At 41.4% G+C, this 24,700-nt stretch overlaps 1 protein-coding gene across 1 annotated transcript in view; it reads left to right on the top strand.

Moving 5' to 3' along the window:
- Positions 1–4,090: 4,090 nt before the first annotated feature.
- Positions 4,091–24,700, top strand: part of si:dkey-7k24.5 (somatomedin-B and thrombospondin type-1 domain-containing protein) — a 45,680-nt gene continuing 25,070 nt past the window's right edge. The window contains exons 1-2 of the mRNA XM_063041392.1: positions 4,091–5,329; positions 13,983–14,177. Coding sequence (XP_062897462.1) covers positions 5,107–5,329; positions 13,983–14,177 — 418 coding nt within the window. The 5' untranslated portion in view covers positions 4,091–5,106. The remainder of the gene's footprint in view (positions 5,330–13,982; positions 14,178–24,700) is intronic.

Below are 24,700 nucleotides of genomic sequence, written 5' to 3'. Positions count from 1 at the left end.
ATCCTCAAACCCTGCCTCCCATATAACCCCCCACCTTAAATTCCTCCTTGTTTTTTTGAATGTGTACATTTTACCGTGTATGCTTCAACTCTAATAATCATACTGTTAGCATTATTCATATATTTAAAAACTGAACTGAAAACCTCAAGAAATATTAGTCTGACTTAAAAAGGTATAAGTACCAACATCATTTAGCCTTGCAGGTCACACACAAGTGGGTTACTCTGGGGATCCGTCTGGTCACTCCTGCTCTCCTTACGGAATGGGTAGGCAGCTGTGTAGATTTGAGTTCAAGAATCACAGTGCTTTCTTTTGCTGACTTCATTGAAGAGTGTTGATCCTGACTCTACTCTCTGCTACTGAGGGAGGAGGTGATTCTAAAGCTTCTAACAAAGAACCTGATGTGGCTTCTTCCTTCTGCTTTTTACTGCATTTATGATAATTTTCAAAGTCGACCTTTTGCAATGGTTTGAAAGGTGATTTGTGAGAATATGCAAAACTAAATCTTATTCCACACCAATATTTTTCACAGTGAACTACTAGTGAACTATGAGCATAACTTATTCTGTAAGTTACATTTATATCTGTTAGGGTTTGTGAAAATAAGGTATTTGTATTTGTCTAGTCCTTTATTCTCTCCTATGCACACACAACTCTCATAATTAAATGTTTTTGGCTCAGCTGCTGAAGGAAAACTTGTCCTTCATTCTCATGTTGACACAGTATTCTAAGCAAACAGGGTTGGGTGGGCTGGAGGGAGGGTACTTTAGGTGCAATTAGTGGTGGTGGAGGGAAGGGGTAATCAGAGCAATTTTCCCTCCTCCCCTTGTACAGCAAGTGTGTGTGTGTATATATACATATATATATATATATACACACACACACATATACATGTATATACACACACACACATATATATGTATATACACACACACACATATATATACATAATATATATATACACATATATACATGCATACATACACATATATTATAGTCTACACCCACCAAAGGAAAAGCAATCGTTTACATTCCTGTGTAGGTTTCTGCCATTGTCAATACCAGTGGTGATGGTGGAAAGCAAAACACTGATAATACACCAAATACTTCTAGTCCATTCTGCTTCTCAGGTCTAAAATTCCCCGATTCACTCTCGCCTGTCACTTTCCAGATCTCTTTCCGGTCTCTTTTCAGAGGGCACTGCAATATCCCATACTACTAAGAGTTTCTCTCCCTTGTGAGTTTGAATATATTTGCAAATTGTGTTTAGTTCCTATGGCTATCACTTAGTTCACCTTGCATGTCAAAGAATAGTTGCAGTGACTATAATACTGATCACATATCTGTAAGATCCAGTACAATATTTTGGAGAAGGCCGTTTCTTGATGTAAACACATGGGTGTTTAAGACAAAGAATTGAATGCACCATCATTAAGTCAGCAAGTTTTGGGATGGATAGAGTAGAACTATATAAGATACTGAATGGTAAATTAAAGTTCATCATTCTGGATACATTAGACATAGAACAGTACAGTACAGGAACAGGCTATTCGGCCCATAATGTTGTGCTGAATCAGCTAAAAAGGAAAACCCCCAAAACTAATCCCTCCTACCTACACCATGTCCATATCGCCCCCCCCAATCTTCTTTACAACCATGTGCCTATCCAAACATCTCTTGAAGCCTTCAATGTATTTGCCTCTACCACCATACCAGCCAGGCAGCGCATTCTAGGCATCCACGACTTACCTTTCACATCCCCCTTGAACCTACCTCCTCTCACCTTCAATGCACACCCTCTGGTATTAGACATTTCAACCCTGGGAAAGAGATGCACGCTCTCTCTCTCTCTCCCCACTCTATGCCTTTCATAATTGAGTAAACCTCCATCCATCCATCCACCATTTCTCTGTCCATGTCTACAACTGATCTATATCGCACTGTATCCTTTGCCAGTCTTCCCACTATCCACAACTCCACCAATCTTAGTATCATCCGCAAACTTACTAACCCACCCATCTACATCTTTATCCAGGTTATTTATATGTTGTACATCACAAATAACAGAGGTCCCAGCACAGATCCCTGTGGAACTCCACTAAATACAGACCTCTAAGCTCAAATAGTCCCTTCAACAAGGTTTATTGGGTCCGAGAGTTTGAAGTGCAATACTAGAGTCTATTAATATCAGATTAATTAAGGAAATTGTTTTTCAGGGACAAATACTTGGAAATAATACCAGAAATTACAAATATTCATAGGTCAGAGTAATTCTAATGTCAAAGTACCTTTATGTCAGCATGCACTACCCAGAGACTCGTTTTCTTGCAGACATTCACAGAACGAAGAAAATAGAATCAACGAAAATCTACATACAAGTAATGACAAAGAACCAGTGTGCAAAAAAAAACAATCAATGTACACTATGAAATAAAAACAGAAAACGGCTGAATCACTCAGCAGCTCAGACAATATCTGCGGAAAGAGACGCTCCCAGTCCCAGTTAGTCAGAATGCATTTCCTGTTTTTATAGAAATAATTTGAAGCCAAAAATGACTGTAAATTGTTTTTTTATCTATTTTTGTACAATATGAATATTTCAAACAAATTTCTCAGATCATATCTTATTGAGATCTACGACATCCGAAAATTTAAAAGCATAATTCTATCTACATCAAAGCCTTGAGTACATAGACAATGCCTTCAAAATGGATCAAGATCCTTGTTGAAAGAAACGTTGTGAAACCAAATGAGAAAACTTGAAAAAGGCAGGTTTTGAAGAAAGGGAGCAGGAGTCAACAGAGAGAGGTTCGGAGGTTTGGTTGATCGCCGAGTTTGGCAAAATGTTTGCAGACATTTCGACCCCAATCGAGAAGCCATCATCAGTGTGCAGTTGAGGGTGTTATCTGCTCAGAATGCTGGTAGACTGTATTAACTTCTCCAGTTTCCGAATGGATTTTGATTAGACGCTAGAATCTGGTTGGCTGCTTCAAAATTCCGCAATATTTCAGAGGGAGTTTCATTCGGGACTGAAAGTTTATCCGGCGCTGGAAAGTCACTGACAGCGGAGATGTGGAAAAGGGCGGTGTTGGAGAATAGTAGTTATCGCTATAGATTGTAAAGAATATCAGAGGTCCAAAGTAACACAAACAAAATGCTGGAGAAACACAAACATGAGGAATTCTGCAGATGCTGGAAATTCAAGGAACACACATCAAAGTTGCTGGTGAACGCAGCAGGCCAGGCAGCATCTCTAGGAAGAGGTACAGTCGATGTTTTGGGCCGAGATCCTTCGTCAGGACTAACTGAAAGAAGAGCTAGTAAGAGATTTGAAAGTGGGAGGAGGGGGAAGATCCAAAATGATAGGAGAAGACAGGAGGGGGAGGGATGGAGCCAAGAGCTGGACAGGTGATTGGCAAAAGGGATATGAGAGGATCATGGGACAGGAGACCTAGGGAGAAAGAAAATGGGGAGGGGGGCAAGCCCAGAGGATGGGCAAGGGGTATAGTGAGAGGGACAGAGGGAAAAAGAATGTGTGTATATAAATAAATAACGGATGGGGTACGAGGGGGAGGTGGGGTATTAGCGGAAGTTTGAGAAGTCATTGTTCATGCTATCAGGTTGGAGGCTACCCAGACGGAATATAAGGTGTTGTTCCTCCAACCTGAGTGTGGCTTCATCTTTACAGTAGAGGAGGCATATCAGAATGGGAATGGGACGTGGAATTAAATCATCTACCATTCCGGATCTCCCCCTCCCCCTTTCAAATCTCTTACTCGCTCTTCTTTCAGTTAGTCCTGACGAAGGATCTCGGCCCGAAACGTCGACTGTACCTCTTCCTAGAGATGCTGCCTGGCCTGCTGCGTTCACCAGCAACTTTGATGTGTGTTGTTAGAGAAACGCAGCTAGTCAGGCAGCATCTACGGAGAGGAATAAAAATTCCGAAGTTTCTCGGCCCAAAACATCCGCTCTTTACTTCGCTCTGCCGCCTGACCTGCTGTGCTCCTGCAACGTTTTGTGCGTTACGTTACATTGGCTAAATAAAGTCAGGTGATTGAATACAATCAATTGCGTGCTTGATATGCGGAAAGTCAGACGGTATCGAGAGTTCTGAGCGACCGCGTGTTGTCGAGGAATGGAACTCGAGAGACGAGGCAGGGTTGTGTGCGAAGATCGGACTGCACAGACCGTGGCTGGGCGTTGAGCCAGATAATGAAGTTGGTGTGGAAGCTCTCCTCACGGTGAAGTGTGACAGCAGGGTTGCACTGATTCATCTGTGGGTCAGGTGGGAGAACCCGGGCCTCTTTAATCAGAAATTCTAGAACATGAATTTAAGACCCAAGCCGAAACCTACAGGGGTCCCCAACCCTTTTTATGCCATTAATCTCGATCATTAACCGAGGGGAAAGTGGATCCCAGGTTGGGAATGCCGTGGAATACTGCGCTGTCCAACGGCATTACCTTTTCACATAGAGCATTAAGCCAAACAATTTGATCCTAAACGCGATTAAAAAAAAACTAGTCATTTTAAAGAGAAGAACCAATTATCCCCAGTGCCCGACCCTCATTCTATATTTCTATTTATCTGATCTTCATCGCGTAATCGTTGTGCAAGATTTAGCTACTACGATTCATGCATTATAAAAGCCACCAGTTGCCCTCCAAAAATACTTAATTGGTAGTATTGGAACTTTGGTTCGTCTTGAAAAGCAACGGAATTTGGGAGTGTTCCCAGAAAATTACAGCGTTCTGAAATTCCTCCAAGTAAATCTAGCGCGGATTTAAAATAGGAGGTATTTCTTGCTTTCACAATAGTTTTAATAATTATTCATCAAAACCCAGCCCATGTAGCGATTGTTTCGGTTTCCGTCTGAAACACGTCAATTGATGAGAGGCTAAAGGTCAGCGAGACTGAAAACTGACGGGATCCCAGCTGGCCGAGCTGATTGGGAAATGGAAGTGGCCGTGGATTTGACAGTAGTGCCGCTGCCGATTTATTGCTGAAGTTGATGGCGACGGAACTAGTCTAAATTCGAGGAGAGAGAACTCGTTGTCTGTGTTTATGAAAGAAGACAAGCGATTCAGTGACAATTTGATTCGATTGAAATGGAGTTGAGAGCTGTGCTTTCAATTCTGGGGTTGGGGTTATTTTTGTTTGGAGCCGGTGCCGAAGGTGGTTGCGTGGATTTGGGAAATTGCTGTAAGGGCAGGGAATCCAAATGTCACACTACTGGGTGGCGGCCCGATCGTTCCTACGGAACCTGTTACTGCGACCAGGCTTGTGGACGTACCTTAGATTGCTGCCACGATTACCATCTGGCCTGCCCAGGTAATCCCGTCTGTTTTCTCTTTAACCTTTTTATGACTTTTGCAAAGTTGTTGCATTGTTTGTTTGGGAAATCCCTCCCGGAACTGAATAGTCACGCGGTTTCGCATGTTAAAAATATTTTATTAACTTGGACAATTAAAAGTGATGTTGAAAAAGTCAGTTACTTTAATTGTGACAGGCTGGTGAAAGAAGACGAAGTCAATAGGTATTTGAACACCGTAAAGCTTGAAATATATAAACATAAAAGATTCTGCTGGAAATCCAGAGCAACACACACAACACGCTGGAGGACCCCAGTAGGTCTGGCAGCATCTATGGAAATGAATAAACAGTCAGCATTGCGGGCCGAGACCCTTCTTCAGGATTGGAAAGTAGACGCTAGACTAAAAATGTTGTGGGGGGGGGGGCGTTACAGGGGTAAGAAGGACTACCTCGAAGAGCCCGTCACGACATTAATCGCTCCTTCCGTCGCCTCCGTCTCTGAGCCCACTTCCTAGGCAAGAATTCCTCATCCCGTACCGAACACCCCTTCTCCCGTCTCTGCCCCGCCTTCTTGGACACTCCTTAACGGTTCTCTACCTGCTCTGGATCTTTTAATCTCTAATTGCCGATAAGACGTGAACCAGCTCAACTTCAACTCTCCTCGCTCCTCCTCGAACCTTACCCCCTCTGAACGCACTGCCCTCCATTCTCTCCGCACCAATCCCAAGTTTACCTTCAAACCCTCGGGCAGAGGGGGGTGCTGTTGTATGGCGTGGCGGACTGACCTCAGGCCAGACGGCAACTCTCAGACACCTCCTCTTATCTATCCTTTGAAAGGGACCCCACTCTGGATCATCAGGAAATTATCTCCGACACTATCACTAATCCTATCAACTCTGGAGAACTCTCACCCATTGCCACCAAACTCAGTTCTCTTACCCCGTCCTACTTCTTTTTACCTCCCACTCAAGAACTACAAACCTGACTGTCCGGACATACCCATTGTCTCTGCCTGCTCCTGCCCCACTGAACACACCTTTTCATACCTCGACTCAATTCTATCCCTCTTGGTTCAGTCCCTGCCTACCTACATCCGCGACTCTTCACATACCCTCGATCTCCTCAGCAACTTTCAATTCCGTGGCCCTGTACACTTCTATACCCCTTCAAGAAGACCTTAAAGCTCTCCGCCTCCTCCAGCATTTTGCTTGCAATATAAATCGAGCTTTATTCAATAGGCATGATTGCAAGGGATATTACACATTTTCGGTTAAATATGACTGGGCTGCAGTATAAAATTTGGCAGACAAAGCGAGTGCTAAAGAAATCCAATTATCATTCACTCCGGGAAGAAAAGGCTCCATAGAAAGCCTCTGCTAAATTTTGGCCCAAATAATCTGAGTTATTTGCACACAATTGGAGCCGAGATTTAGAGGGGAAATAAATCTCCTGGAGCCGGAGAATGTACTATACAAACAGTGCCCCGTCGATTGTCAGAACATTCCCATCAGTCACGTGCGCGCCAATTATATCCATGGCGCGTTCCCTCTCAATGCCGGTTAATTTCCCCACGCCGCTACACTGAGTGGTAATTTACGAATTTACAGCAGTCAGTTGGACCACCCAACAACTTGTTTTTGAGATGTCCCGGATTTCAACCACTCTCTTGGTGAGTTTAAAAAAAAACTTTCCCAGATCTCTAAATAATTTTTTCTTCCTAAAAAGTACTTTTTCTCTTTTGCCACAGATTGTCATTCTCACTGTCCAGAATATCAATGCTCTATTTAATTTTATATACCTCAATCAGGTCACTCTTCCAGGGATCTCTATTATCTGCACTAGGCTTTTTTCTCTCTGTTCCTTAGTATTTCTTAGGATCTATTACCCATTGTACAGGGCCTATCTTTACTTGTTTTTTGAAACTGCACCAGATCTAAATTCTCAGGATTAAGTTCATTCTGTCTTTGCTCTTCCGTTTTACTAAATGAATAATACATTTTGTGACACAAGACTACCCTCACAATCAGCATTCCCAGCAAACTTCCCAAACATGTGTAAAGTTATTGATCATGCCTCTTTCAGTTATGTGCCGGTCAGTAATGGTAATGTCTAAGGTCCCAATACAAATTCCTGTGCTTACCAGGGTCACAAAGTTACAGTTGAAAATTAACGCATGATCAATCCTCCTTCCTCCTACCACCAAACCAGTCTTGGATCCAATTTGCTCCAAATTACTCTAGGTTCCAAAAGCTATTATCTTTTGGACTAGTTTCCTATGTGGAAACTTGAGTTTATGTTTACTGCCTCAACTACCTTAGTGTCATTGGCACTTTTGGTCATCTAGAGAAAAAAATTAGTCAGGACCTCCCCTTCAAAAGCCACGTTGAGTATTCCAGACTCATCCCTGTGTCTCCAAGTCCTATCCCTCAGATTTTTCCCAATATTTTCCCCACCACTGACATTGGAATCACTGGCTATAATTACATGCTACCCTTCTTGAACAAAAGTACTATATTTTCTGTTCTCTAGTCTTGAATATTTGAAAATTTCCATCAGAATTCCATCATCATTTCCATTATTCTCCCTGCATGACAACCCATAATATAATCTCATCAGGTCCTACTTTAAGGCATTTACACTTTCTTCCTTTTCAATGGTAAATTGTGCCAGAATTATACCATCCTCTCCCTGAACTTTCCAACTACAATATCCCTTTCCTTGGTAAGTACAAATGAGATTTACTTAAGACTTCACATGTGTTGTCAACATTTTTGCATGTATTAACACCTTGGTCCACAATGAGCCATCTTCTCCATGTTCACCCTTTTGCACTTGGTATGCTTATATTGGCAGGAGTTTGCAACTCTCAGGCAATGACTTCCAGGCTTCTGCTATCTACATGATAAAAATAATTCCTCATCTTCTCCCTAATCCATTTACTAAGAACATGAGTTCACTGCACCCAATTGTTTACCCCTCTACTGGAGGGAATATGCATCTCAGCTAATACTCCTCTTAGCCTCTTCTGCTTCAAAGCTTCAGAGCTAACTTTACTAATAATCACATATTTTCACTACTCGTAACATCTTTGGAAGTTGCCCCTTAACCTTCTTCAATATAGAAACATCTTCCCTAGGATATGGTAACCACGCAGTACTTTAGTAGTGAAGCTGTGGCCTAAGTAGAGTTGAAGGAGTTCCAGTATGGGTCTCTGCTCCAATAATCTATGTTCTGGATAATAAATGAATGCTGTATGCCTTTTATACACATGAGAATCTTCAGATGCTGGAAATCTTAGGTATACAGACACAGTATGCTGTCATTTTGTGTGAGTATACCTTGATATCCACCTTGCTGTCCGTACCTACACACCAAAGTCCCTTGGTTCCTTTTCTGTACTGACCCTTCTATATACTGTATTCACTTGCTTTGTTTCACTCCAAAATTCATTATCTCATCCTTCAGTAAGATATTAACTTTTTTTTATGATTAGGAAGCAGCAACTAAATTACAAAGTGACAATATGATGCTTTGTCGCTCTGGGTACAATCAGCGAGTATGTTGGACAATGCTTTGTCCCATGAATAATTGCAAAGGTCACTGGTAACTGTTTAAAAGCTTTATTGTTAGTTCATTTATTAAATATTTGGCAATACACTTGGGAATTTATAGTAAATAATGACATCCAATAAAGAACTTCCTTGTTCAATGCTCAGTTGAAAAATATTAGTGGTCTTTCTAAATTATATGCCAAACTAGTGTTGTAGCATAGTATGTAGGGAGCAGATTCAAAGAATTGATCAGCCGCCCTGAATTGATCAATTGTTATAATTGGAAATATAGATTCATTAATGCCTTGCATTTGTAAATTAATAAAATGATTTTTCATGGAGACAAATTTAGAAATAAAATTTAAAGCTGAATATTAAAAAAAATGACTGAGGACATTTTGGAATGAACTAAAGTGTGATCAGAGATTGGAAAAAAAAGAATCCAGAAGTCTATTATAAGTACTGTTAAAATGGTCAAAATGGGGATGTTGTGGCACCAGTAAGCTTTGCTGGAGAGCTAAATAAGCATTTTGAATCCGTATTTGCTGGAAAATAAGAAGCTGCAGATGTAATTGTAAAGGTTGGGACATGAGATATTGTTTGGGACCAATAGTACAGCTGCTTGTCTCTTCTCAGAAGTAGAAAACTCAATGGTCCATAAGGAAAGCACCTAAATTACTGAAGACGAGAAGCTTAGTAAGTTCTGGACTTGGTGATAGATAGTCTCTGTCTAGGGCGAGAAGGTCCTTTTTTTTGCCAAACTCAGCTTTCTAACATAGCAACTGACACTTCCAGAGATCACATTGTTGTTTTTGAGTGAGTTAATCACCCAACCAATATCTTTTGTTCAGATTTTTGTTGTTAAGGAGAACCATTCTTCAATTTGTTATGTAACAATTTACATAAGCAATAATCAGTCTGAAGTTAAAAGGACAGCTTTGTAAGCAAACGGCACTGTCTGTAGAGCACAAGATGATGGCAAACAGCATGAAGCTAGTTGCCCAAGAGATACAGTGTAAGACAATAGGGTTGTGTTAATTGGCTGTTATCAGTCCAGGCAATACTGGCTAAATTATTTAATTCAAGTTAGTTTTCAGACCAGATCACTTAGCATATCAAATAGCTGATCTATCAATAGTTGGAAGAGTTGTGTACACAGAGTCAGTGTTTACAGCAGTAATTGTGGGTATTGAGTAACACTATCCCCCAAAGCTTTTAGACCACCTGTGTGAAAAAATATGTGAAAAATACCACATGCATGTGAAGTCACCCAATTGATTATAAAAAAAACTCTATAAATGTAAGAGAGGAGCCAGGCTTGTTAGGAATGATCAAGGGACAATAAAAAGAATAACAGAAAGATGGGGTGAAATAGATTGCATTTATAACCATATAACAATTACAGCATAGAAACAGGCCATCTCGGCCCTTCTATTCCGTCCCGAACTCTTACTCTCACCTAGTCCCACCGACCTGCACTCAACCCATAACCCTCCATTCCTTTCCTGTCCATATAGCTATCCAATTTAACTTTAAACGACAATGTTGAACCTGTCTCAACCACTTCTGCTAGAAGCTCGTTCCACACAGCTACTACTCTCTGAGTAAAGAAGTTCCCCCTCATGTTACCCCTAAACTTTTGCCCTTTAACTCTCAACTCATGTTCTCTTGTTTGAATCTCCCCCACTCTCAATGGAAAAAGCCTATCCACATCAACTCTATCTATCCCCCTCATTATTTTAAATACCTCTATCAAGTCCCCCCCTCAACCTTCTACACTCCAAAGAATAAAGACCCAACTTGTTCAACCTTTCTCTGTAACTTAGGAGATGAAACCCAGGCAACAGTCTAGTAAACCTCCTCTGTACTCTCTCAATTTTGTTGACATCCTTCCTATAACTCGGTGACCAGAACTGTACGTAATACTCCAAATTTGGCCTTACCAATACCTTGTATAATTTCAACATTACATCCCAACTCCTATACTCAATGCTCTGATTTATAAAGATCAGCATACCAAAAGCTTTCTTCACCACCCTATCCCCATGAGATTCCACCTTCAGGGAACTATGCACCATTATTCCTAGATCCCTCTGTTCTACTGCATTCTTCAATGCCCTACCATTTACCATGTATGTCCTATTTTGATTAGTCCTACCAAAATGTAGCACCTCACATTTATCAGCATTAAACTCCATGTGCCATCTTTCAGCCCGTTCTTCTAACTGGCCTAAATCTTTCTGCAAGCTTTGAAAACCTACTTCATTATCCACAACTCCATCTATCTTAGTATCATCTGCATTTCCCTGCCTTTGATTTCTGTGATGGACAACTTGTTTGTCTGCAACTCATTGGTATGTATTTTTAGCTTACAGGAAGTGTACCTGTGTTTTGGAAATCCTTTGTGTTAGAAATTTTTTGTATTAGGAAATCTTTTATAAAATAGAAAACCTGAGTTTTAAGTATGTTTTAAGAATTTTATCTGAAGTTAAATGTGCATCACTAAAAATAAATGAACTGTGTTTAAACTAGTTTGTTAGCTAGAAATATCTTCTGCTTGGTTTGTGGGGAGGGGGCAAATATTGGGTATTGGCAGCTAAATTCACCCCGAAGGGATAACAGGCAAGTGAGCTAGCTTTTGAAGTGTAGGTTGCTGCGATTTAAATACCGGCCCAGATAGACTGGAAAGCTTGAGTGTGGAGGTGAGGGTCAGGCTGATCTCGCTTGCTCTCCCCTCAGTGTGCAATCCTCTCTCTGGTGGCTGTTGCCTCTGCGAGTTTTGCGTCGTTTTTGCCCCACTAATATGGTGAACCTGAGATGGAGGCTTTGGCCTACCACTCCAGCTACTCTGCAGAGCAGACCTAAGGACTCAGTCTGGTTCGGGATGTTGTCATTTGCATCTATTGTTTGCATGATGTGTGTGTTTTTTTTTCTCTTTCTCCGTGCAGTGGTTATAGTCTTTTTTTAATGCATTCTACGGGTTTCTTGCTTTGTGGTTGCCCGTAAGTAAACAAATCTCAAGGTGTATAATTTATGTATTCTTTGATAATAGATGAACTTTGATTTGATAATCTCCCTTCAGTGAGGGTGCCCATAGTTATCTGTATCAGATAGAGTTTAAGATCTTCATTTGAGTTTAAAACTTTGCAGTCAGCAAAGCCAATACCATTCACAACCTAATCTTTCCATTTTTTTTGTGGATGAGTGAAAGGAATCAAATGTTATATCCATGTATCACACATAAAAGTTGCTGGTGAACGCAGCAGGCCGGGCAGCTGCCTGGCCTGCTGTGTTCACCAGCAACTTTTATGTGTGTTGCTTGAAATTCCAGCATCTGCAGATTTCTTCATGTTTGTGTTATATCCATGTATTTTTCTTTTGCTGTAAAAGGATCTGGGATATACCTTGTCTGTGATAAGGAACTTTAGAGACAAACTTAATTTGAACTGTGAGCAGAATGGGTAATAATGGGCACAGATTTGTTCACAATAAATCCTGCTTGACTCAATCATGTTTTTTAATGGTGAATGGAATTGATATTATAATTGTTATACACATGTATTTTCACGGTCACTAGAACAACCAATGATCTAATAAGTATTAACATCTTGGACTTGGCTATGTAGAGCTGAATGTCAATGTTTGTAACTGATGTAAAACTCAATAAACAGGTTTTAGGAGGACACAGACTGACAAAATAGGCAGAAACTTGGTGGACAATTTAATGTAGATCATTCTGTAGTGATATATTTTGGTGGTGAGAGTGAGTAAAGGCAAAATGAGCTAAGGGATACAATTTTAGAATTAACAGGAATGGAGAGAGTTGAGGATGGTTGTCTCTAAACCTTTTGAAGTGGTGAGCCAAGCAGACTAAAGCTTTTAAAATACAATTTATACCTGGAATAAAGAAGCATTGAAGTGAAGCTGAACCTTTTTAATTGGTTGACTAAATATGTTGAGAATTGTCAAAATAAAAAAATACTGAAATGATCCAAAGATATATAGAGATCTGCTCTTAGTACAGAGAAGCTTAAGAGAAATTTTGATAGAATTACTCATAATCATGAATGGTTTAACTGTGAGAATAAGAAATCTGTAGAATGGTTATTAACTACAGGACTGGAGAGGGGAAAAAGTGTAAGAGCTGTGATCTGAAAAAGGTGATGAAGGGGGTCAGAAGAATTGCCTTAATGGGCTAATTCTATTACAGAGCTGGAACTGGCATGATGGGCCCAATCATGCTGTGACACTCTCATGACAGTGTTTTGAAGATAAGATTAATTCAAAAGATGGAGACTAATATAGGAACATGGAGCATGGGTTAAAGGGATTGAGCTTCAGAATGGACTGAGCAATGAGAGAGAGAAAGATGGCCGGGGAACCAGGAGCACCTGTAAGAATTTAAATAACTTTTTAATTTCATATATTTTAAAAATGAGGATTATTAGAGAAATGAGTAAATGGGCGTGAGTATAGAAAAGGTTACACATGAATTTAGATTTAGTTAGGGAAATTGACAAAAAGGACTCTGGAGAACCAGTCCAAAGATAATAGTTTTATAGGGAATGATAAATTAGTTGTGGTTAGGGTTTAAAATCAAGTAGAACGGAATAAATACATTCTGATCAAGTTTCCAGGAAAAGTAGAAAGAGCAGTATTATGTGAGTGAAACAACATGGCTTTGTTTTTTTTCCAGTGTAAGCATTGGGCAAAAGTGTATTTCTCAATTTCTCAGCAGTTGGACTTAAATTTGTTTGTTACAACTATTCACAATTTCTGGTTTATGTGATTCTATTTCATACAGAAAGCACACCCTGCTGAGATAACGTCTGGAGAAAGCAGAATTCACATTTCAGATCAATGATTCTCCTTTAGATTCTCTCTCTGTTGATGCCACCTGGCTTGTTGAGTATCCCTTGCACTTTCTGTTTTTAATTTCAGATTCCCCAACATTTACAGTTTTCCTTTTATTTCTCAGTGGGTGCAGAATGTTCTTGCTGTTGGTGAATGCATCCTACAACACAAATCTATTTTGAAATCAACAATGATTGGGAAAATATGAAAGGAAAACTTAGTTTATTTTTGCATTATCATGCCATGACAGTTCTTGTCTTCCTTAGCTGTTTCTTGCAAAGTGACCGAGTGGAGTTTCTGGAGTGGCTGTGCGGAACCCTGCAAAAACACTTACCGTGTTCGTCGACGGTATATCATACAGGAGCCAAAGAATGATGGTGAGCCTTGTCCCCCCTTAGAGGAAAGAGCTGGGTGTGTGGAATATCGCAGTGACAAGGACAGAACGTGCAGGCAGTCTCTTGGTATGTTGTGAGTTACCTTTGTAGCTATAATTCTCTGTAAGTTTGTTTTTCACTTAAGTGACAACCCCTTCTGACCTAAGGCTACTTTTGACTTGAGTTACTTTTGGATGAGTTTGGTACTAAATTTATTTTTAAAATGTAGGTGTTTTTCTTGGTAGGTCTTTAAATGTTTACTTGATGTGCATCTTTCTTAAGTAAAATCTTGTAAACATTTTCTAAGGCAAAATTTGTGTATCATAATTGATACTGAGTAATTAATAATCTTATTTTGGTGACTTTAAAATTTAATCTTTGCAGAAATTAACACATCATATTGTGTCAATAACAATACAGTCTGTGATTGAAAAGCTTAGCAACAGATGATCTTAAAGGCATTCTTAAATTGTCGTTGGCCATCAAGATCAAAAATTTACATCATATAACACTGAAAGAGAAGTACAAGTTGAGTACCCCTTATCTGAAATTGCAAATTCAAAAATCTCCAAAATCAGAATTTTTTTTGAGCTCTGACATGATGCCACAAATGGAGAATTCCACAAGGCACACGCAGATAGTTCTGAGAAGTGCCCTCATGTATGTAATGACCAGAAGTTGATGAAAAATCAAAAACACTGCATAACATGAAAAATATGAAGATCTCGCTCATGTATTGTAAGTCAATTCGTTGGGATCGGAGTGAACGTGCTGCTTAACAGTATGCCGATGAAGATCTTTCATGATGATCTGAAGATTGAAGATAATTGTGAATATTCTGCTGGCTGGTTGCAGAAGTTTAGGAAATGTCATGGCATTACATTGTAAAGACTTTAAAAAAAATTAAAGATAAAGCATCTGCTGTTCACGAAAGAGCAGAAAATTTTATTGTTAAATTTGTGAAGAAAATCGCTGATGAAAATGTAACAACAGGACAAGTCTACCATGCTGATTATTTTTAAATTTTACATAAAAATTAAAAAAAGTAAAATACAACTACAGTGTACTGTAAACTTTTAATCAAAACATGACATTGTAGGTGGAGGCTACAGGTCTGCTGTTTGTTGTTCAACAGCTGATACAGTTACCCTCCTGATAGTGCTGTTTTACTTTGGTAACCCTGCACTCATTATGTTTTCATTACATTAATGGTATGTACTAATTTTTATTGTTAATTACAGATGTTTGATGAACAAGTGTAAGACAGACTGCTTACATAAATTCAGAATCAGAAATGACAATGGCATGCTACCTCATTATATATTCCAAAATCTGAAAAAAATCCAAAAAACTTCTGGCCCCAAGCATTTTGGATAAGCAGTACTCAACCTGTAATATATTTCCAAGCCTGGATAGTGTGTGACTCTGAAAGGAACTTACAGGTATCAGTGTCTGCATATGCATGCTGTCCTCGTCTGCGTGGCAAGGGATAATCAGTTTCGGATGTGCTGTTGGAGTAGTGTAACACCTGTGTAGTGCTTATCTCGTATGACTGGTCATCATCGCACTCTTTATGAGCAATATCAAATTACATAGTACTACACTCGGAGCTAGTAGGCCATCTGAAGCTCTAGATATCGGGAGGAGGCAATGAATAGAAAACACACACTTCTGGAGGGAAATATAATACAAAATATTTACGAGTAAGAACAATTCAAAATTCCAGCATTCTACTAGGTTCCAAATCTCAGATATCAAACAAAAACCAAATTCCTGTTTAGTTAGAATCAGTGATATTCATTAGAATAAACAACAGGAATTCTGCAGATGCTGGAAATTCAAGCAACACACATCAAAGTTGCTGGTGAACGCAGCAGGCCAGGCAGCATCTATAGGAAGAGGCGCAGTCGACGTTTCAGGCCGAGACCCTTCGTCAGGACTAACTGAAGGAAGAGTGAGTAAGGGATTTGAAAGCTGGAGGGGGAGGGGGAGATGCAAAATGATAGGAGAAGACAGGAGGGGGAGGGATGGAGGCGAGAGCTGGACAGGTGATAGGCAGAAGGGGATACGAGAGGATCATGGGACAGGAGGTCCGGGAAGAAAGACGGGGGGGGGGTGACCCAGAGGATGGGCAAGAGGTATATTCAGAGGGACAGAGGGAGAAAAAGGAGAGTGAGAGAAAGAATGTGTGCATAAAAAAGAGTAACAGATGGGGTACGAGGGGGAGGTGGGGCCTAGCGGAAGTTAGAGAAGTCAATGTTCATGCCATCAGGTTGGAGGCTACCCATACGGAATATAAGGTGTTGTTCCTCCAACCTGAGTGTGGCTTCATCTTTACAGTAGAGGAGCCGTGGATAGACATGTCAGAATGGGAATGGGATGTGGAATTAAAATGTGTGGCCACTGGGAGATCCTGCTTTCTCTGGCGGACAGAGCGTAGATGTTCAGCAAAGCGGTCTCCCAGTCTGCGTCGGGTCTCACCAATATATAAAAGGCCACATCGGGAACACCGGACGCAGTATATCACCCCAGTCGACTCACAGGTGAAGTGATGCCTCACCTGGAAGGACTGTTTGGGGCCCTGAATGGTGGTAAGGGAGGAAGTGTAAGGGCATGTGTAGCACTTGTTCCGCTTACACGGATAAGTGCCAGGAGGGAGATCAGTGGGGAGGGATGGGGGGGACGAATGGACAAGGGAGTTGTGTAGGGAGCGATCCCTGCGGAATGCAGAGAGAGTGGGGGGAGGGAAAGATGTGCTTAGTGGTGGGATCCCGTTGGAGGTGGCGGAAGTTACGGAGAATAATATGTTGGACCCGGAGGCTGGTGGGGTGGTAGGTGAGGACCAGGGGAACCCTATTCCTAGTGGGGTGGTGGGAGGATGGAGTGAGAGCAGATGTACGTGAAATGGGGGAGATGCGTTTAAGAGCAGAGTTGATAGTGGAGGAAGGGAAGCCCCTTTCTTTAAAAAATGAAGACATCTCCCTCGTCCTAGAATGAAAAGCCTCATCCTGAGAGCAGATGCAGCGGAGACGGAGGAATTGCGAGAAGGGGATGGCGTTTTTGCAAGAGACAGGGTGAGAAGAGGAATAGTCCAGATAGCTGTGAGAGTCAGTAGGCTTATAGTAGACATCAGTGGATAAGCTGTCTCCAGAGACAGAGACAGAAAGATCTAGAAAGGGGAGGGAGGTGTCGGAAATGGACCAGGTAAACTTGAGGGCAGGGTGAAAGTTGGAGGCAAAGTTAATAAAGTCAACGAGTTCTGCATGCGTGCAGGAAGCAGCGCCAATGCAGTCGTCAATATAGCGAAGGAAAAGTGGGGGACAGATACCAGAATAGGCACGGAACATAGATTGTTCCACAAACCCAACAAAAAGGCAGGCATAGCTAGGACCCATACGGGTGCCCATAGCTACACCTTTAGTTTGGAGGAAATGGGAGGAGCAAAAGGAGAAATTATTAAGAGTAAGGACTAATTCTGCTAGACGGAGCAGAGTGGTGGTAGAGGGGAACTGATTAGGTCTGGAATCCAAAAAGAAGCGTAGAGCTTTGAGACCTTCCTGATGGGGGATGGAAGTATATAGGGACTGGACATCCATGGTGAAAATAAAGCGGTGGGGGCCAGGGAACTTAAAATCATCGAAAAGTTTAAGAGCGTGAGAAGTGTCACGAACATAGGTCGGATCTCCCTCCTGGCACTTATCCGTGTAAGCGGAACAAGTGCTACACATGCCCTTACACTTCCTCCCTTACCACCATTCAGGGCCCCAAACAGTCCTTCCAGGTGAGGCATCACTTCACCTGTGAGTCGACTGGGGTGATATACTGCGTCTGGTGCTCCCGATGTGGCCTTTTATATATTGGTGAGACCCGACGCAGACTGGGAGACCGCTTTGCTGAACATCTACGCTCTGTCCGCCAGAGAAAGCAGGATCTCCCAGTGGCCACACATTTTAATTCCACATCCCATTCCCATTCTGACATGTCTATCCACGGCCTCCTCTACTGTAAAGATGAAGCCACACTCAGGTTGGAGGAACAACACCTTATATTCCGTCTGGGTAGCCTCCAACCTGATGGCATGAACATTGACTTCTCTAACTTCCGCTAGGCCCCACCTCCCCCTCGTACCCCATCTGTTACTCTTTTTTATGCACACATTCTTTCTCTCACTCTCCTTTTTCTCCCTCTGAAGATACCTCTTGCCCATCCTCTGGGTCACCCCCCCCCGTCTTTCTTCCCGGACCTCCTGTCCCATGATCCTCTCGTATCCCCTTCTGCCTATCACCTGTCCAGCTCTCGGCTCCATCCCTCCCCCTCCTGTCTTCTCCTATCATTTTGCATCTCCCCCTCCCCCTCCAGCTTTCAAATCCCTTACTCACTCTTCCTTCAGTTAGTCCTGACGAAGGGTCTCGGCCTGAAACGTCGACTGCGCCTCTTCCTATAGATGCTGCCTGGCCTGCTGCGTTCACCAGCAACTTTGATGTGTGTTGCTTCATTAGAATAACCTTTGTTTCTCTAATTAATTTCTCAAACTAATTATGTCTAGTGTTATTCCCTATTTAAATGTTTACAGACTAACCTTTTTATTATCCCTAACTGGAAAAGTAATTGAATTCCTAATCTTAAGTATTATAGTTAACTTAAGTTTCAGTTCGTCAGAATGTCTACAAATTCAAAAATTACATACCTATGCAGCTCAACTCCTCTCATGACAATTCTCCAAAATCACAACTTTTAAACAAAGTAAATCTCGTTCAGTAACTTATCAAAATCTTTGCAAATATAATCAGTTCTTGCAGAAAATCAAATTCAGATCCTTCAAATGAAAATAAACTTATGCATCCAAACGTATTAAATCCTCTACGTCAGGAAACATTTCATTCATGTGCTGGTTCTTCACTATCTTGTTTCTTGTTTCGTTGGATGAAATAGTTGATTGTCCATGGAAAGTTAATCCACAAAGTTTATACAAGAAAAAACTTACAAATCCCTTGGTATGATTTAACAGAACTAATACCTGGTTACACAGTAGAGATCTTGGATGCTCGTCTCTGCTGATATCGTCTGGTTATAGCTGATGTCTGTTATAGCTGTAGCTTCAATAGATCTTTTATTGCTATCGTCTCTCCTACAAGGGTTTCACCCTGAGGTTTTCAAGTAAGTAGGGTAAAGATACTCACTATTAATTCCACTTTTAACAGTTTATATGTTTAGTTTCTCTCACTTTCCCATGCTGCATCAGCCGTGCCTCATTCTCGCAAAACATTCCCCCCCCAGTTCTTTTTTTTAAAAAAAATTCATTAAAGCTCATTTTCATCCCTCCACAGGTGGAGCTTTTGGAGCTTTCTAACATTACATCTTTGGGTTTAATTAACCTGGGTAGTCTGGTTGAAGAACTGCAGTGCATTTTGCTGATGACACTTACTACAGTCGCTTGGTACCAATGATGGAGGAATGAATGAATAATCAGGCCTGTCAAGAGGGCTAATATCTTCAGTTGCTGTTGAGTTTCTTGAGAATTGTTAGCATTGTCCTTATCTCCACTGCACAAGTGGAGATTATTCCATCAAACTGTAGACTTATGCCATGCAGAGAGAGGAAAGGTCTTGGGGTGTCAGGCTGTGAGCTGTTTGAGATAGGATTTCTGGCCCCGAACTTGCTCTGGTATTTATGTGCTTGGTACAAATCATGTCCCTGGTTCACAATTGGAATTTGGAAATGGTTGCACTACTGAATATTAAAGGTTGGTGGTTAGACTCTCATTTGATAGATATGGTTAGCCAATAACATAAAGCAGGATAGTAAAAGTTTTTTTCATTTTATATAAGGAGTAAAAGGGAATTGAGAATTGATATTACACCATTGGAAAATAATGCTGGTGAGGTAGTAATGGGCAATGAAAAAATGGCAAATGACCTTAATAAATACTTTGCATTGGTCTTCACTGTGGAAGACACTAGCAGTGTGTCAGAGGTCTATGAGATTCAGGGAGCAGATGTGAGTGCCATTGCAATTACAAAGGAAAAAGTGCTAGGCTCGGCAAACTCAAAAGGTCTTAAGGTGGGTAAGTCACCTGGGTCAGAGGGACTACATCCCAGAGTCCCGAGAGAGATTGCTGAAGAGATAACAGACGCGTTGGTCATGATCTTTCAAGAATCACTTGATTCTGGCATGGTCTTTGAGGACTGGAAGATTGCAACTGTCACTCCACACTTTAAGAAGGGAGGAAGGCAAAAGAAGAGAAATTATAGGACAATTAGCCTAACCTCAGTTCACAAGATCACAAGACAAAAGAGCAGAAGTAGGCCATTTGGCCCATCGAGTCTGCTCCGCAGCTCCCCCATGAGCTAAACTATTCACCCATCTAGTTCCAATTTCCGGCTTTTTCCCCATATCCCTTGATACCCTGACTAATCAGATACCTGTCAATCTCCTCCTTAAACACCCTCAATGATCGGACCTCCACAGCTGTATGTGGCAACGAATTCCACAAATCCATGACCCTCTGGCTAAAAAAATTTCTCCTCATCTCTGTTTTAACTGGGTACCCTCTAATTCTAAGACTATGGCCTCTTGTCCTGGACTCACCCACCAAGGGAAACAACCTTTCCACATCTACTCTGTCCAACCCTTTCAACATTCGAAATGTTCCTATGAGATCCCCTCTCATTCTTCTATACTCTTAATGAATACAATCCAAGAGCTGAGAAACGCTCCTCATATGTTAGCCCCTGCATTCCAGGAATCATCCTCGTAAATCTTCTCTGAACTCTCTCCAACATCAGTACACCCTTTCTAAGGTAGGGGGCCCAAAACTGCACACGGTATTCCAGATGAGGACTCACTAATGCCCCATAGAGCCTCGTTAACACCTCCTTACTCTTATACACTATTTCTCTTGAAATGAATGCCAACATAGCATTCGCTTTCCTTACCGCCGGTCCAACTTGGTGGTTAACCTTTAGGGTATCCTGCACGAGGACCCCCAAGTCCCTTTGCACTTCCGATTTTTGAATTTTCTCCCCATCTAAATAATAATCTGCCCGATTATTTCTTCTTCCAAAATGTACAACCGTACATTTGTCAACGTTGTATCTCATCTGCCATTTCTTTGCCCACTCTCCTAAACTGACTAAGTCTCTCTGCAACCTTTCCGTTTCTTCAACATTTCCTGCTCCTCCACCTATCTTGGTGTCACCCACAAACTTAGCCACAAAACCATTTAATCCATAATCCAAATCATCGATATACATGGTAAAAAGAAGCAGCCCCAACACCGACCCCTGCGGAACACCACAAGTAACCGGCAACCAATCAGAATAGGAGCGCTTTATTCCCACCGTTTGCTTTCTGCCTATCAGCCAATGCTCCACCCATTTCAATAACTTTCCTATAATTTCGTGGGCTCTCATCTTATTAAGCAGCCTCATATGCGGCACCTTATCGAAGGCCTTATGAAAATCCAAATACACAGCATCCACAGCCTCTCCCTTGTCAATCTTATTCGAGATTACCTCAAAAAATTCCAATAGGTTGGTGAGACAGGATCTTCCCTTCATGAAACCATGCTGGCTTTGGCCTATCTTGTCATGCACCTCGAGGTATTTCATAACCTCGTCCTTGAGGATTGACTCCAATATCTTTCCAACTACCGATGTCAGACTAATAGGTCTGTAATTTTCTTTTTGTTGCCTCCTTCCTTTCTTAAATAACGGAACTACATTTGCGACCTTCCAGTCCTCTGGAACCATGCCAGTCTATTGATTCCTGGAAGATCATTTCCAATGCTCCCACAATCTCCAAAGCTATCTCTTTCAGAACCCTTGGGTGCACCTCATGCGGACCGGGAGACTTATCTATTCTTAGTCCACTTAGCTTCCCAAGCACTTTCTCTCTAGTAATTTTGACTGTACCTAATTCTATTCCCTGATACCTCTGGCTATCAGGTATATTGCTCATGTCTTCCACTGTGAAGACTGATGCAAAATACTCATTCAGTTCCTCCACCATCTCTTTGTTATCCATTATAATTTCTCCAGCATCATTTTCAATCGGTCCCGTATCTACCCTTGTCACTCTTTTACATATATTTAAAAAAACTCTTAGTATCCTTTTTTATGTTAATTGCCAACTTCCTTTCATAATTCATCTTTTCTTTCCTAATGACTTTCTTAGTTTCCTTCTGTAAGTTTTTAAAAGTCTTCCAGTACTCATTTTCCCCACTAATTTTTGCTTCCTTGTACGCCGTCTCTTTTGGTTTTATTTTTGCCTTAACCTCTCTCGTTAGCCACATATGTGCCATTTTTCCATTCATGATTTTCTTTTTTCTTGGTATATATTTTTCCTGCATTTTCCTTATTTCTTGTAGGAATTTCATCCAATTCTGCTCTGCCGTCCCTCCATTTAGCTTACTTTTCCAATCGACTTGGGCCAGTTCCTCTCTCATACCACTGTAATTTCCCCTGTTCCACTGAAATATCGATACACCTGATACCAGCTTCTCCTTTTTAAATTTGAAACTGAACTCAATCATATTATAATCACTACTTCCAAGGGGTTCCTTTACCTCCAGCTCCCTAATCACCTCAGGTTCGTTACACAGCACCCAATCCAAAACAGCCGGTCCCCTGGTGGGCTTCTGGACAAGCTGCTCCAAGAAGCCATCCTGTAGGCATTCTACAAACTCCCTCTCCTGAGATCCATTACCTTCCTGACTTTCCCAATCCACTTTCCTATTAAAATCCCCCATAATTATCTTGACGTTTTCCTTCTGACACGCTTTTTCTATTTCCAGCTGCAACTTGTAGTCCACATCCCAGCTGCTGTATAGAGGCCTGTATATAACTGCTATTAGTGTCTTTTTACCCTTGCCATTTCTTAATTCTACCCATAAGGATTCTACCTCTTCTGATCCTATGTCCCTTCTTTCTATTGATTTGATATTGTTACTTACCATCAGGGCCATGCCACCCCCTTTACCTACCTTCCTATCTTTCCTATACACTGTGTATCCTTGGATATTCAGCTCCCAATCACATCCATCATTTAGCCATGACTTGGTGATGGCTACAATGTCATATCTTTTAACCTGCAGCTGTGCAGCAAGGTCATCCACTTTATTTCTAATGCTGTGTGCATTTAAGTATGGTACAGTTGTTGGGAAAGTGTTGGAGTCCAATATTAAGGATGAAGTTATGGGGTACTTGGAGACTAATGATAAAATAAGTCAAAGACAGCATGGTTTTCGTAAAGGGAAATCTTGTCTGACAAATCTGTTAAGAGTTCTTCGAGGAAGTAACACAGAGTGGAGAAAGGAGACGCGGTGGATGTCCTTTATTTGGATTTTCATAAGGCATTTAATAAGGTGCCACAGATGAGGCTGCTTAACAAGATAAAATCCGATGGCATTACAGAAAAGATATCGGCATGGATAGAGGAATTGCTGATGGGCAGGAGGCAGCGAGTGGGGGCCTTTTCTAGTTGGCTACCTGACTAGTGGTGTTCCTCAGGGGTCAATATTGGGACCGCTACTTTTCACATTGTTTGTCAATGATTTGGATAATGGAATTGATGGCTTTGTGACAAAGTCTGCGAATGATACGAAGATAGGTGGAGGGGTAGATAGTGCTGAGGAAGCAATGTGATTACAGCAAGACTTGGACAAATGGAAAGAATGGGCAAAAAAATGGCAGATGGAATACAGTGTTGGGAAATATATGATAATTCACTTGGTAAAAGGAACAGTAGTGCGGATTGTTATTTAAATGGGGAGAAGGTTCAACATCAGAGGTGCAGAGGGACTTTGGAGTCCTTGTGCAAGACTCTCAGAAGGTTAATTTACAGGTTGAGTCCGTAGTAAAGAAGGCAAGTGCAATGTTGGCATTTATTTCAAGAGGAATAGAATGTAAAAACAAGGAGATAATGCTGAGCCTTTATAAGACACTAGTCAGGCTGCACTTGGAGTATTGTCAACAGTTTTGGGCACCGTACCTCAGAAAGGATGTGCTGTCAATGACGATGGTCCGGAGGAGGTGCACAAGCATGATTCCGGGAATGAAGAGGTGAACATATGAGGAGCATTTGGCAGCTTTGGGCCTGTAGTCACTGGAACTTAGAAGAATGTGGTGTGGGGGAGGGGGGATCTCATTGAAATCCATCAAATGTTGAAAGGGCTAGATAGGGTGGATGTGGAGAGGATGTTTCCTATATTGGGGGTATAGAGAATTAGAGGGCACAGCCTCAAAATGGAAGGGTGACCTTTTAGAACAGAGGTAAGGAGGAATTTTTTTTAAGACAGAGTAGTAAATCTGTGGAATGCGCTCCCACAGACTGCGGTGGAGTCCACGTAGTGGGCATATTTAAGGCAGAAGTTGATAATTTCCTGATTGATCAGGGCATCAAAGGATATGGCGGGAAGGCAGGTGTATGGGGTTGAGTGGGATCTGGAATCAGGCATGATGGAATGGCAGAGCAGACTTGATGCACTGATTGGCCTAATTCTGCTCCTATGTCTTTGGTCTTGTGGTTATTGTCTGAGACCATTGTGGTAAGACTCTCACTTGCTATTTACCAGGTCATGCTTAAGTGTGGTCTAGGGCTTGCTGCATGCA

The sequence above is a fragment of the Mobula hypostoma genome, chromosome 2 (assembly GCF_963921235.1).
Source record: "Mobula hypostoma chromosome 2, sMobHyp1.1, whole genome shotgun sequence".
Taxonomy (NCBI): domain Eukaryota; kingdom Metazoa; phylum Chordata; class Chondrichthyes; order Myliobatiformes; family Myliobatidae; genus Mobula; species Mobula hypostoma.
This window is presented reverse-complemented; position numbering and strand designations above follow the sequence as displayed.